This window comes from Bufo bufo, chromosome 2 (genome assembly GCF_905171765.1).
Source record: "Bufo bufo chromosome 2, aBufBuf1.1, whole genome shotgun sequence".
NCBI classification, from domain to species: Eukaryota; Metazoa; Chordata; class Amphibia; order Anura; family Bufonidae; genus Bufo; species Bufo bufo.
Genome location: NC_053390.1, coordinates 454,725,327 through 454,737,570, shown reverse-complemented (window position 1 = coordinate 454,737,570; position 12,244 = coordinate 454,725,327). Strand labels below are relative to the sequence as shown.

Genomic DNA, 12,244 nt, shown 5'->3' with positions numbered 1-12,244 from the left:
AGAGGTGAGTGAAAGATTATTCGACTCTTGCACAGGATTGTGAAAAACACCGCAGCAGCGAAGTACATGAAATCTCTGACTTAGAGTTAAAGGACCTTTGATGATGTCACCAGTGGGAGGGGTCAGACCAATAAGAAGAAGAGGACTGCATGTATTGTACACTGTAACTAGTGATCTTTATTGTTATGTCCCATCATGTTCACATGAGCCATTGCTGTTTATTTCAATGGTCAAAAGATGGCATACTAGGATGAACAGGAGCTGACTGTAAACTATTAACCCTCTGTACCCTAGACTATTAAAGTTAATGACATTGTTTCTCCATATCATTAAAGTACCAGGGATGTTTTAAAGGGGTTGTCTCATCTCAGATATCGGAGGCATATCCCTAGCACAGTGATGGCGAACCTATGGCACGGGTGCCAGATGCGGCACCCAGAGCCCTCTCTGTGGGCACCCGCACTCTGGAAAAAGTCTATGATGTACAATATGCCTTAGACTTTTCCTGCCATTCATCAGCGCAGGCGCAATATGAACAGCACAGGCAGCGCACTGAATGTAGGCAGGCTATTATAGCTAAATAATAAAGTACATAGAGGATATACTATATTGGACTATAGTATTCAGGTTAAATTGCTTTGTTGGCACTTTGCAATAAATAAGTGGTTTTGGGTTGCAGTTTGGGCACTCGGCCTTTAAAAGGTTCGCCATCACTGCCCTAGCATATGCCCCCAATGTCTGATGGGTGCAGGGTCCACCTCTGGGACCTGCACCTATCTTTAGAACAAAGCCCGTAAAGTGAAGGAGGGCGCACCACGCATGCATGGTCTTCCTCCATTCATTCCTATGGGATCGCCGAAAATAGCCGAGCACTGGCTTGGCTATTTCCGTCAGCCCCATAGGAGTGAATGGAGTGGTGGCTGCGCTTGCGCGGCATGCTTCCTATTCATTTCAATGGGACTGATGAAAACAGACGAGCACGCAGTTCGGCTATTTTTGGCGCTCCCATAAGAATGAATCGAGGGCAGCTCTGCATACGCAGTGTGCCTTCCTTCACTTTGTAGGCTCCATTCTAAAGATAGCGATATGCCCCCTCTGTCTGAGGTGAGACAATCCCTTTAGTTAGCAGAAAATATATTTTCTTAAATTTCCTGTTGTCTAAACCTGGGCGGCGTCTTATGGTCAGGTACGTCTTATAGTCAAAAAATACAGTAAATGCATGACATTGAAGGTCCACTTGGTGGGGTCTGTGGCAGGTAATTCAAATCTGGTATTCAGACAACAGTCTTTTCTTTTCCATCCTTGTGCTTACCAGACTGCACCCACATTAAAGTATATGGTGCAAGTCACCTGTCTGTTTTTCGGTATCGATTTAGTATGTGGCTAGAAACTTGCAGCATGCAACATTCTTGTCTGTTTTCCATTGTAGTCTCCATTCAAATGAATAGAGCAGTAACTGATGCATCCAGACGCCATATGAAGGTCCAAATGCATCAGCATTTTGTGAATGTAAATTGAGTTGGCCATCCAAATCCAGCCTAACACAACTATCTGATCTACTTGGACAAGTGGCCATGTTTAAAAATGTTTACAGCAAATAATTCTGAAAAAAGCAAAAAATTTGCACCTTAATAGCCCTTTATACCCTTTATATGACATAAGAGAAACCTGGCATTGTAGAGTACTGCCATGATTATTACAGTTTCCTAATGTCAATTTTATCATTATCATCTGCATTAATAAAAGTGGGGGGATTGTGGATTCTAAAGCCATACCACTGTGACTATGAGGAGGGCTCCCAGTAATGTAAATGGAAGGCCAATGTTCTTGTAATTTATAAACCTAAGCTAAATATTATCCAATTGGTAAAAATGAAGCTCACTCTGAGAAGTCATCTTGTTCCTGTGGTTCATTCTTCCTTTCATCAGAATGTTCAACGATTCATCACATGTTCTTACTGTTTCTTCTGCTTTTTCATCCTGTCAAAGAAGGGATTAGGAGTTTATGCAATATGCTAAACATTATGTAGCCATTATCTATCCCTGTGACATCACTGTGTACACTATGCCTTACCTTTGATTTGACTATCTTTTTATTAACCTTGTGAGGAAATAATACCTGTATTGTCACAAGCTTGCCTACACAATTACATAGTTAAAAAGACACAAGTCTATCAATTCCAACACTAATGGCCATACTGAGAGGGGAGATTCCTTCTGAACTAACTGAACCATATCTAGCAATCTGATACACATAAGTGTAACTTCCATCTATTATTTCTTCTAATGTGTAGGGGCAGTGATAGGGAACATTTTTCCTATACTCTTTATTTAGAGAACTTGTAAATTTATATGAGAAAACTTGCCCTGAAATGTCCATTAGCATGACATGTCTTTCTACACAGTACAGAGCAGCGCTCACTGTGAAGACGGCTGCGGTTAAACCTTTTTCCTTCCCTGCTGGCTCCTATATATTTCTAGAAATTAACATCTGTATTTTGCATATATATACAGTATATTTGCTCTGCCCTGCACTTTCAAAGGTTTCAAAGCATTCATTTCAGGTCCTTCTTGATCTATTTAATCACCCCAACATCATTCAGCACAGAATTTCATAGCTTCACTGCTTGTACAGCAGTAAATCCCCAGCTATGATGATTGCCTAGTTATAAAAACATCATTAGACAGATCTCTGCACCATTCATTGATATATTTTTACATTAATTAGTAATTAAATTATTCTAAAGCCATCTTTGTGGTCTAACTAGTGAGGTAAAACTATGCTCATGTCCTGAGCATCTAAGACTCTTTTGAGGCATCCCATGATTTTACTTGCCTTGGCAGCAGCTGCCTGGTACTGTTCACTAGTATTCCCAAGTCTTTTCTGCATAGTGTTTTACAACTAAATACAGAATTTGTTTTCTTGGTCCATGTGCATGACCTTACATTTATTCGTCCAAGCCTCTGGAGTCACCAAATTCCTCTGTAAAATTATATTATCCTCCTCTGTGTTTATTAAAGGGAATCTGTCACCTGGTTTGACCATATTAAGCTGTCACCATTGCCATGTTTAATAAAATACCTTATTTCCTGCAGTCGTCTTCTTTCTTCTCTTCATGGTTTCATTTAGTTAAAAAAGCGATTTTTGTATTATGCAAATGAACCTCAAAGGCGCCCAGTAACGCCCCCATGCAGTGCCTAGCCCACCTTAATTTAGAGCCCAAGCACGCCTCCTCGTTATGAACTATTGTCCCACAGCCTAGTTTAACGGCGCCGCCCCCTCCGCTACGTCAACTAATTAATTCAAGCTACGCACCTGGAATCTTCATTTCGACCGGCTGAAATCTCGCGTAGGCGCAGTAGCGCCTACTGCCTGCGCCTGTGCAATCCAATAGCTCCTGAGGGCAACAGCCTCAAAAGTGTCACTGGGCATGCGCCGAGCCCAGTGACGTCTTCTTATCGCTGTAGCAGTAGGCGGTACTGCACCTGTGTGAGATTTTCGGCGGACGAAATCAAGATTCCAGGTGCGTAGCTTGAATGAATTAGTTGACGTAGCGGAGGGGGCGGTGCCGTTAAACTAGGCTGTGGGACGACAGCTCATAACGAGGAGGCGTGCTTGGGTCTTAATTAAGGCGGGCTAGGCACTGCAGGGGGGGGTTACTGGGCTCAAAGGGTGATAAATAACGCCCCTCTGGGCACCTTTGAGGTTCATTTAAACAATACAAAAATCGCTTTTTTAACAAAATGAAACCATGAAGAGAAGAAAGAAGACAACTGCAGGAAATAAGGTATTTTTATTAAACATGGCAATGGTGACAGCTTAATATGGTCAAACCAGGTGACAGATTCCCTTTAAAGGGGTTGTCCAGGACTCAAATACTGATGATCTATCTTTATTCTTCAGGATAAGTCATCATTATCTGATCGGTGGGGATCCATTATCCATACTGATCAGCTGTTGGAAGGAGACATGGCGCTCAGGTGAGTCCTGCAGTCTCTTTCTAGAGATTGATGTTCGGTCTATTGATAACATAGCCTTTGTGCAGCTCAGACCCATTTAAGTGAATAGGAATGAGCTGCAATCCCAAGCACAACGGCTATACAATGAATGCTTAGTACACTGAAAGGGCCGTAGTGCTTAGACAAGCATAACAGCGGATTGGCAGGGGTGCCTGGAGTCGGACCCCACCAACCTGAGAATGGGTCATCAATACTGAAGCCCTGTATAACCCTTTTAATTTGCTGAGCTCTCGCATATCAGTGTGATTCTATGTCTGTGGTGGAAGACCTGTGGTGCATAACAGTTGGGATGGCCCGATACTGGTTGTTTAGTGGGGCTGAGAAGCGTCATACCTCACACATTTTAACTGTGCTAAGCGACATCAGGCTTTCTGTTGGCAGGACCATGGAGCTCTTGTGCCCTTCTGTTTCCGCAAAGTCTGGAGAAATATAAAAATACATCACATCTATATAGATGTGTGTTTTGTAATGGCCGACTACCTCATTTTACGGCGTATAATGAATTGCACTGATAGATAAATGTTTTCAATATGCATTTTCAGCATGGTACGGAAAATAGAAATGACAGCAATGATTGGAAGTGAAACCACTGTAACATTTATCTCTAGCTTAAAGGGGTTGTGCAGCCAGTACATATTGAAGACCTATCCTCAGGATAGGAGATCGATGTCTGATCGGTGGGGTCTGACTCCTGGCATCCCCAAGGGCCAGCTCCTCCCGGAAAAGCTGTTTGAAGAGGAGGTGACGCATGTGCAAGTGCTACTTCCTCTTCAAGATTACACTGCCCATCGTCTTGCTTGCAGCAGTGGCACTGCACGTGCTCGTCCCATTGATGAACCAGCACTTGTAATTACACTGTGCAGTGTAATCTTGAAAAGGAAGTAGCGCCCGGACATGCACTGCCTCCTCTACAAAGAGCTGATCAGAGGGGGTGCCTGCCGGGTGTCGGACCCCACCGATCAGATATTGATGACCTATCCTGAGGATAGGTCATTAATATGTACCGGCTACACAACCCCTTTAATGCAGATTTGTCAGGCCATAAATATTACCCTATCTGCAGGCAGTATAGCATGAGGCAGAATAGTGAGAAAAAAACGTCTGCGACTGCCCCATGCATGTGAATGGAACTTGCAGAAGTTCATGTACATACTACGAAAACTACCCTATTCAGATGAATTTAAATTTCTGCAACAGATTTCTGGGAATATACCCTATGGCCTCTTTCACACGAGCGTGACGGATTAGGTCCGGATGCATTCAGGGCGCGTTCAGTGTAACTCGCACCATTTTGAAAGCAAGTTCAGTCAGTTTTGTCTGCGATTGCGTTCAGTTGTTCAGTTTTTTCCACGCGGGTGCAATGCCTTTTGATGCGTTTTTCACGCGCGTAATAAAAAACTGAAGGTTTACAAACATCTCCTAGCAACCATCAGTGAAAATCGCATTGCATCCGCACTTGCTTCCGGATGCAATGCGTTTTTCACTGAAGCCCCATTCAGGCCCCTTTCACACGGGCGAGTATTCCGCGTGGGTGCAATGCGTGATGTGAACGCATTGCACCCACACTGAATCCTGGCCCATTCATTTCTATGGGGCTGTGCACATGAGCGGTGATTTTCACGCATCACTTGTGCGTTGCGTGAAAATCGCAAGCAAGGGCGGATGCGGTGCGATTTTCACGCACGGTTGCTAGGAGACGATCGGGATGGAGACCCGATCATTATTATTTTCCCTTATAACATGGTTATAAGGGAAAATAATAGCATTCTGAATACAGAATGCATAGTACAATAGCGCTGGAGGGGTTAAAAAAAAAAAATTTATTTAACTCACCTAATCCACTTGATCGCGCAGCCCGGCATCTCTTCTGTCTGTCTTCTTTGCTGTGTGCAGGAAAAGGACCTGTGGTGACGTCACTCCGGTCATCACATGATCCATCACCATGGTAAAAGATCATGTGACGGACCATGTGATGACCGGAGTGACGTCACCACAGGTCCTTTTCCTGCACACAGCAAAGAAGAAGACAGAAGAGATGCCAGGCTGCACGATCAAGTGGATTAAGGTGAGTTAAATATTTTTTATTTTTTTTTAACCCCTCCAGCGCTATTGTACTATGCATTCTGTATTCAGAATGCTATTATTTTCCCTTATAACCATGTTATAAGGGAAAATAATACAATCTACAGAATACCTAACCCAAACCCGAACTTCTGTGAAGAAGTTCGGGTTTGGGTACCAAACATGCCGATTTTTCTCACGCACGTGCAAAACGCATTACAATGTTTTGCACTCGCGCAGAAAAATCGTGCATGTTCCCGCAACGCACCCACACCTTTTCCCGCAACGCCCGTGTGAAACCAGCCTCACTTCTATGGGGCTAGGGCTGCGTGAAAAACGCAGAATATAGAACATGCTATGTTTTTCACGCAACGCAGAACTGATGCGTGAAAAAAGCGCTCATGTACACAGACCCATTGAAATGAATGGGTCAGGATTCAGTGCGGGTGCTATGTGTTCACATCACGCATTGCACCCGCGTGGAAAACTCGCTCGTGTGAAAGGGGCCTAACACAAAGCTCTATGTAGCATGGTTACATTAATGTGCAATCAGTGTACAATGACTGCATATCTGCGCTTGTAACTTATACCATGGCAGCTAATGTTAATGTCTACACACTATTGCTAAACTATGAGATTATGTAACCAGGGAAGAATGGAAATATGTTTTGTATGTGTCAGTATACAGTCATTCCTAAGTACTTTCAAGCTGTACCTGAGCAGAAATACTTATGGAAGACCCCTCTGTACAGCACTTTGGCTGCCTTTGTGAAGAACCTGGGGAGGTGGAGTGAAAAGGAGAAAGTAGGAGCTGTGTGGCACGTAGATGAAGATAGCTTCTCAGGCGTAAATCCCTGTAAGCAAAAAATATTAAGAAAATAATCGAGCCTTTGGCCACTTTCCTGCAGTCAGTCAGCCTGTTTGGTCAGTGATTTCCATCAGTGATTGTGAGCCAAAACCAGGTGTGGGTCAAATACACAGAACAGGTGCTGGTCTTTCTCTCATACCTTATGTATGTGGAGGCTCCAATCCTGGTTTTGGCTCACAATCACTGATGGAAATCACTGATCAAACACTGACCATGTGAAAGCGGCCTCAGGGCTCATGCACACGACCGTATGTCTTTTTCAGTGTTTTGCAGGCCATTTTTAACGGATCCGTTTTTCAATTTTTTGTTTCAGTAGTTTTTCCGTTTCCGTTCCGTTTTTCCATTCCGTTTTTCCGTATGGCCTATACAGTATACAGTAATTACATAGAAAAAATTGGGCTGGGCGTAAAATTTCCAATAGATGGTTCCGCAAAAATGGAACGGATACGGAAGACATACGGAGTACATTCCTTATGTGTTCCTTTTTTTGCGGACCCATTGACTTGAATGGAGCCACGAACGTGATTTGTGGCCAAATATAGGACATGTTCTATCTTTGAACGGAACGGAAAAACTGAAATAAGGAAACGGAATGCATACGGAGACACTTCAGTTTTTTTTGCCGATCCATTTAAATGAATGGTTCAGTATAAGTAACGCATACTGAACTAAAAAAACGGCCAGTATACTGAACGCAAAAAAACGTTTGTGTGCATGAGCCCTTACCTTCACTTGCTCTCGTATATACAGTTCAGTCACTATACAACATTGTTCTGTACCTGGGTGAAGAATTCATGAGAGATGATGTCCTCTATACAAGGTCTACTACTGGGGCAGCTTGCAAGTAAAGAGATGATGAGTCTCTTGCCACTGAGCGATATGTAAGAGGGCACGGGGAAGAAGCCTTCGCGGATAAAGTAATACATCTCTTTTTGTGAGTGAGCTCTGAACGGTGAGTATCCACTAAGCATTGTGTACCTGAATATGAAATAAGAAGAAAACACAACACTAAGATTATGTCATTCCAGTGATCGTAAGAACAAGAGCCACAAATTAATAAGCAATTGATACAGTCTGTGCCTCCATACCTGCCCCCATATGTTGTCAGGATTACACATGGCCATAACTAATAAGGGTACTTTCACATTAGCGGCAGGACGGATCCGACAGGCTGTTCACCCTGTCGGATCCGTCCTCTGCTATTTCGCCGGACCGCCGCTCCGTCCCCATGACTATAATAGGGACGGGGACGGAGCTCCAACGCAGCACAGCAGTTCGCGATGAGAGGCCGCCGGACTAAAAAGTTGGACATGCAGTAGTTTTAGTCTGGCGGCCTTTTGCCGTGCACTGTCGTGCTGCGCCGAAATAGCGTGAACAGCCTTTTGGATCCGTCCTGCCGCTAGTGTGAAAATAGCCTAAAAGGATCCATGGAAACACTCAGAACAAAACCTAAATACCCAAAGTCTGCCTGAAACATTCCCAGTATGAGGACAATATCAAATGTAATGGTTTTGCAGCCTAGTAAAGCATATTGCAATGCTATGAGCTTAGAAAGTCAATTACAAGAAATGATGAATATGAGCTGTCAGCATGTATTCAATAACTACAGTGTATAACCCCATTTCATTAATTGTGGGTATGGAAAAATCTATATTCTACAATGCAAGCAAAAGAGAAATTGCTAATTGTTTGGGCCTCCACTTGGCAAATGAGATTCAATATAAATAAATGTAAAGTTATGCACCTGGGGGCTAATAATCTACATGCAGCATATGTCCTAGGGGGAGTAAAACTGGGAGAGTCACTTTTTGCTAAGTATCTGGGAGTACTAGTAGATCATGATCTACTCACTAAATAACAGCATGCAATGCCAGTCAGCTGCCTCCAAGGTTAACAGAATTTTGTCTTGTATTAAAAGCGGTATGGACTCGCGGGAGAGGGAAGTAATATTGCGACTATACAAAGTGTTGATGCGGCCTCACCTGGAATAAACGGTTCAGTTCTGGGCACCAGTCCATAAAAAGGATTCCCTGGATTTAGAAAAAGTGCAAAGGAGAGCAACTAAACTCATAAAGAGCCTGGAAGATCTTAGTTATGAGCAAAGATTAAATGAACTGAATTTATTTAGCCTTGAAAAAAGACGTCTAAGGGGGGACATGATTAACCTGTACAAATATATAAATTGACCATACAAAAAATATCAAGTGAAGCTATTCCTAGTTAAACCCCCTCGAAAAAACAAGGGGCCACTCCCTACCCCCGGAGAAAAAAAGATTCAGTCATAAGAGGCGACAAGCATTCTTTACAGTAAGGGCTGTGAATCTCTGGAATAGCCGCAGGAGCTGGTCACAGCAAATACAGTAGATGGCTTCAAAAAAGGTTTAGATGACTTTTTAATTCAAGATAACATTGAGGCTTATGACAATGTATAGAAATCTTGTTCTACACACCCTTTCCCTTTGGCCCAACCCCTTTTTAAAAGGAAGATGGACATTGATCCAGGGATTTGTTCTTTTTTTTTTTTTCCTGGATCAGTATAGCAGGATAATGGGCTGGACTTGATGGACTTTTGTCTGTTTCCAACCTTAACAACTATATAACTATAAGAAAATTTAGCACATTCATAGTGGCATGAGCTGGAGAGGGTCCAAAGGAGGGCAACTAAAGTAATAACTGGAATGGGGCAACTACAGTAATAACTGGAATGGGGCACTTAGTGTCGTGTTTTCTGAAAGATTATCAACATTAGGGTTATTCACTTTAGAAAAAAGACGACTGAGGGGAGATCTAATTACTATGTATAAACATATCAGGGGTCAGTACAGAGATCTATCCCATCATCTATTTATCCCCAGGACTGTGACTGTGACAAGGGGACATCCTCTGCGTCTGGAGAAAAGAAGGTTTGTACACAAACATAGAAAAGGATTCTTTACGGTAAGAGCAGTGAGACTATGGAACTCTCTGCCTGAGGAGGTGGTGATGGTGAGTACAATAAAGGAATTCAAGAGGGGCCTGGATGTATTTCTGGAGTGTAATATTACAGGCTATAGCTACTAGAGAGTGGTCGTTGATCCAGGGAGTTATTCCGATTGCCTGATTGGAGTCGGGAAGGAATTTTTTATTCCCCTAAAGTGAGGAAAATTGGCTTCTACCTCACAGGGTTTTTTTTTTTGCCTTCCTCTGGATCAACTTGCAGGATGACAGGCTGAACTGGATGGACAAATGTCTTTTTTCGGCCTTATGTACTATGTTACTATGTGCACATCCATAAAGCTAGCATGCAGGAAGCAAACAAAAACAGGTATGGCAGCACAACATTTCACATACAAACAATAAAACTGGAAAATAGGGATTATACTAAACTAAAGTGGTATTATACCTACTATATATGAAAAAAATAGAAGCTCTTTGCGCATATTTTTGATCAAACGTGTGTCGGGCCCATCTACCAGGCGTCAAGGTGGCTTCTGCAGAGGGGTACCTAACACTAACAGATTTGCCTCTGCTGGGCCTAACCTAAGCCTACAATATTCAGGGCGGTGTAGGAACCAGCTACATTTATACTCTGCTCAGAAGCCCTGGGCAGATGGGCGGGGGGTGCTCAATCTAAAAGAGGCAGCTACCCTCAATATATACTACAAGGAAATTTAGACTAGCACATTCATAGTCGCAGGGGCACATCCATAAAGCTAGCATGCAAGAAGCAAACAAAAACAGGTATGGCAGCACAACATTACACATGCAAACAATAACACTGGGAAATAGGGATTATACTAAATTAAAGTGGTATTATACCTACTATAAATCTACCATCTACCAGGCATCAAGGTGGCAACTATGTAACTATGTAATAAAACAGATATCAGCAATTGATCAAAGTTCTTACATTATACATCCAAGAGCCCAGATGTCTGATTTAAAGGAATGACCATCCTTGGCCAGAACCTCTGGAGACAGGTAGTTTGGGGTACCACATATTATGCTGCCAAGAAAAGGACACCAGTAAGACATTTAGGAAATTCCTAAGCAGGTTTCAGCAGTCATGATTTATGAAATCTGTCCTTACCCTGGGATTTTTTCACACTGTTCCACGGTTGTTGCTAATCCCAGGTCCCCAATTTTTACAACCATGTTCTTGGCAATGAAAAAATTACCTTAAAAGATATAATGGAGTGTGAAATGTAAGTGCAACATAATGAGACTTGGGTACAGGGATACTGGAATATAAATTTACTGTGACATTATTAAAGCATTTATGAGGTAGTGAATCATGGGAGAATCAGATTAGTTTCCTTGGGAAGCAACACAATTTTATCTGCTAGTTTTCATACATGACCCAGTTTAACAAAGTTTACAATAAACTCATGCAAATATTCAACTGTTTCTATTAAAACAGTGACACCCAGTGGCCAACTATAGTAATAACTGTTCTAAGATGTAGCGTTTTAGTTGTGATTCAATCTTGCCCATTAGGGTGGATTCATATCATGTTTTATGCCTCTGTTTCATGTATATGTTAAAAAAAAAAGGATTTAGAAACATAGCACACCACGTACTTGTATCTTGCACAGTCCGGTAAAAAAAACATATACTTTTTTTACAATGGTAAAAAAAGTATACATGTTTTTTTTTAACAATAAAATTATATGGTGGACGGATGCCACTATATGGCATCAGTCTGATGCATCCGCTTAATGTATGATGTATTAAACATGATGTGAACCCAGCCTTAGCGGGAAATACAGGATATGTTTAACGTTCCCATCAAGAACATGGACTATAATATTAGATTTATTGACAGCCACTGTTTTTGACTATCTAAAAAGCAGACACTGAATGCCCGCTTTATTACAGACATCTGCTCTTTCACAACTGGAGCTTCCGTCTATGGTAAGTGGACATGTGACCCCCGAGTGCAGCATAAAATAATACAAGTGCAATAAGAGTGTAATAAGAGTGCATAAACGTGAGCAAGTTTTCCATGGATCAGTTTCAGTGTGAATCCCACCATTACCATGATATATTATTATGGCACAGAGTCTTAACTAGCAGTGCTCTGTGGTTAAATGGGTTCTCTGGGTTTATAACCAAAGTACTGCCCAAAGTACCCCAAATGCACATAGTTTTGGCTCATATTCTTGTTTTTTTTTTTATTACAGTACTTTCCTCCAGTTTTTCTCAACATCACTATGTCCTTGCAGGATGTTTACATGCAGAACTTCCTGTTTTCATCAGCTTCTTGTTGGGTTTTCTAACCAAACCCAGCATGCATTGCTCTGTAATGTTACACAGG

General features: G+C 42.2%; 1 protein-coding gene across 2 annotated transcripts in view; it reads right to left on the bottom strand.

Annotated features, from left to right (window-relative positions):
• The window catches only part of LOC120989472 (serine/threonine-protein kinase PLK2-like), a 35,985-nt gene that overhangs the window by 12,039 nt on the left and 11,702 nt on the right, over positions 1-12,244 (bottom strand). Inside the window, exons 5-10 of one of the 2 annotated variants that reach the window (XM_040417592.1) lie at positions 11,018-11,105; positions 10,838-10,933; positions 7,728-7,926; positions 6,796-6,934; positions 4,353-4,438; positions 1,883-1,979 (exon numbers count right to left, since the gene is read on the bottom strand). In XM_040417592.1, coding sequence (XP_040273526.1) covers positions 1,883-1,979; positions 4,353-4,438; positions 6,796-6,934; positions 7,728-7,926; positions 10,838-10,933; positions 11,018-11,105 — 705 coding nt within the window. The remainder of the gene's footprint in view (positions 1-1,882; positions 1,980-4,352; positions 4,439-6,795; positions 6,935-7,727; positions 7,927-10,837; positions 10,934-11,017; positions 11,106-12,244) is intronic. The other variant, XM_040417593.1, reaches the window with a different exon arrangement.